The following is a 2,133-nucleotide window of genomic DNA, read 5'->3' as shown; positions in this document are numbered from 1 at the left end:
GTTACCAGGGAGCAGGGGGTGGTACTTCGCGAAGGAGGTGGGCCTTGGGCTTGACGGAAGCTTCGTGTGGGAGGCGGCGGCGGCGGCCCGGCTCGAGGGGAGGGATTTCCTGCCGAAGGAGCGCTGCGCAGGCCCTGGCCGGGAGAAAACGCAGGGCTCTTTGGAAAGGCCTGTCGGACGCTTTGGCGGACCTGGGGCACGCCTCCTCGGCCCTAACCCCAACCCAACGTGTCCCCAGGCCGGATCACCTCAACAGTCACGTCAGACAAGTGCACTCAACAGAACGGCCCTTCAAATGTGAGGTAGGAAGCCCGCCTCCTCCTGTCCTGGTTTTCATGATTTTGATCCTCATGGTAGCTGTCTGAGTTCAGCCTCTCAGACCCCCTTTTTCTCTCTCTTCTTTTTGCCTTTTCACTCCACTTTCTCATCCCTTCTTCAAGGCCTCATCATCTCACTCCCATTTCCTACAGATCAAAGATCCCCAAGGCTCTGATTCCTTTAGCCTCTTGTTCCCCTCTCCCCACTCCCCTAAGCTTTAACTCTCCTGTGACACCCCCCACGCCCCTCCCCCCTCCCCAGAAATGTGAGGCAGCTTTTGCTACGAAGGATCGACTCCGGGCGCACACAGTACGACACGAGGAGAAGGTGCCATGTCATGTGTGTGGCAAGATGCTGAGCTCGGCTTATATTTCGGACCACATGAAGGTGCACAGCCAGGGCCCTCACCATGTCTGTGAGCTCTGCAACAAAGGTACATGCTGAGGGATGCCAGGAGGGCCAGGGACAAAGGGTGGGCGTCAAGTCAGAGGCCCTTCCACAGATGTGGGTTAAGGGTGCTGTAGCCAAGAACTCATGGTGTCCAGAGCTCTTCAGGAGGTAAATAAAGCAACACTGGGGACAATTGAACGAACATCGTTAAATTCTAAGAAGTCATGGCCGGAGGAGACAATCTGCCTGAAAGATTCAACCTCCTGGGAGTGTGGGCAGTGGGACATGGCTGCTTTGGGGAAAGAATAGTCAAGAAAGCTGTGTCCCAAGGGTCAGAAGGCAAGGTTTCAGCTGTGCAGCCACAAGTTCTTGCCTTCAGCCCCTGGGGCAAGTGGAATACATCGCCAGAGGTTTAACAAGCACACACCCTGCCCCCATTAGCAGAGAAAGCTGCTTCTAAACAGACTCACTTATTCACTGAGTAACTGGGCTGAGACTGTGGGGCACTGGAGGGAGGGGACACAGCCGTATCTGCTGAGGGTCAACCTTCAAGTGGCTAGGGATCATTGTCCTGTCATCCCGGGAGAGATTTCCTAGCGATGGAAAATGAGCTTTGTAGGTACTGAGGCCGAGAAGCAGGCACCACTCAAATCGGGCCCCAAGCTCAGGAAGGGGTTGTATCCCCACCAGCCCCAGCAGAGTAGTTGGCCCCAGGCTAGCAAGTGTGTGGTGGGCGGAGGACAGGGCAGTCCGAGGAGGCGTCCCCAGCCTAGGAGAACAGCCCCGTCTCTGGGGTCTCCACCTGGCTGACCCCCATCCCGCATCCCAATCCACCCCCCAATAGGCTTCACCACGGCAGCATACCTGCGCATCCACGCGGTGAAGGACCATGGGCTCCAGGCCCCGCGGGCTGACCGCATCCTGTGCAAGCTGTGCAGCGTGCACTGCAAGACCCCTGCCCAGCTGGCCGGCCACATGCAGACCCATCTTGGGGGGGCCGCCCCCCCTGTCCCGGGAGACGCCCCCCAGCCACAGCCCACCTGCTGATGGGGACCCCCGCACCCACCAGGCAAGGCGAGGGGCATGGCTGGGGGGCGGGATGGGGTGTGTGGGACAAATGGGCTCAGGGCCCAGTAGGGGATCTTAGGGAGGCCAGGGATGCCCATCTGTCACTCAGGTTAGGGAGACTTCTGGGGACAGGGAGGACCCTCCCGGAGAATGCTCTGTCTGGGTAAGGATTCAGGCCAAAGCCTCCGGGGACCAGATAGGAAGTGAGCAACGGCTGTGTCCCAGGGGAAGTAGTCTGGGAAAGAGTCTGGGGTACTGGGCAAGGCTCTTGCCATTCAGATTGCACTGTGATCCCGTGGTGTTTGTCACTGCAGGTACTGGTGAGGTTTGTCCAATGGCAGCGGCGGCGGCAGCAGC

General features: G+C 58.9%; 1 protein-coding gene across 1 annotated transcript; it reads left to right on the top strand.

Annotated features, from left to right (window-relative positions):
• The first annotated feature begins 6 nt into the window (after positions 1 to 6).
• Positions 7 to 2,130, top strand: MAZ (MYC associated zinc finger protein). Its single transcript, XM_008071682.2, has 5 exons — positions 7 to 37; positions 239 to 302; positions 580 to 751; positions 1,553 to 1,777; positions 2,091 to 2,130. Exons 3-4 carry the CDS (start codon positions 670 to 672, stop codon positions 1,753 to 1,755), a joined length of 285 nt encoding a protein of 94 aa, XP_008069873.2. The 5' UTR covers positions 7 to 37; positions 239 to 302; positions 580 to 669; the 3' UTR covers positions 1,756 to 1,777; positions 2,091 to 2,130.
• The last annotated feature ends 3 nt before the right edge of the window (positions 2,131 to 2,133 follow it).

Source organism: Carlito syrichta, unplaced genomic scaffold (genome assembly GCF_000164805.1).
Source record: "Carlito syrichta isolate Samal-C Ts95f unplaced genomic scaffold, Tarsius_syrichta-2.0.1 Scaffold314605, whole genome shotgun sequence".
Classification (NCBI taxonomy): Eukaryota; Metazoa; Chordata; class Mammalia; order Primates; family Tarsiidae; genus Carlito; species Carlito syrichta.
The sequence above is the reverse complement of the archived record's forward strand: the minus strand, read 5'-3'. Positions and strand labels throughout refer to the sequence as shown.

Bases quoted from the DNA above. Each gene is read 5' to 3' on its own strand.
- MAZ (XM_008071682.2), top strand. From the start codon at position 670: ATGCTGAGCTCGGCTTATATTTCGGACCACATGAAGGTGCACAGCCAG. The intron at 752-1,552 runs GTACATGCTGAG...ACCCCCCAATAG, and splicing joins CTGTGAGCTCTGCAACAAAG to GCTTCACCACGGCAGCATAC.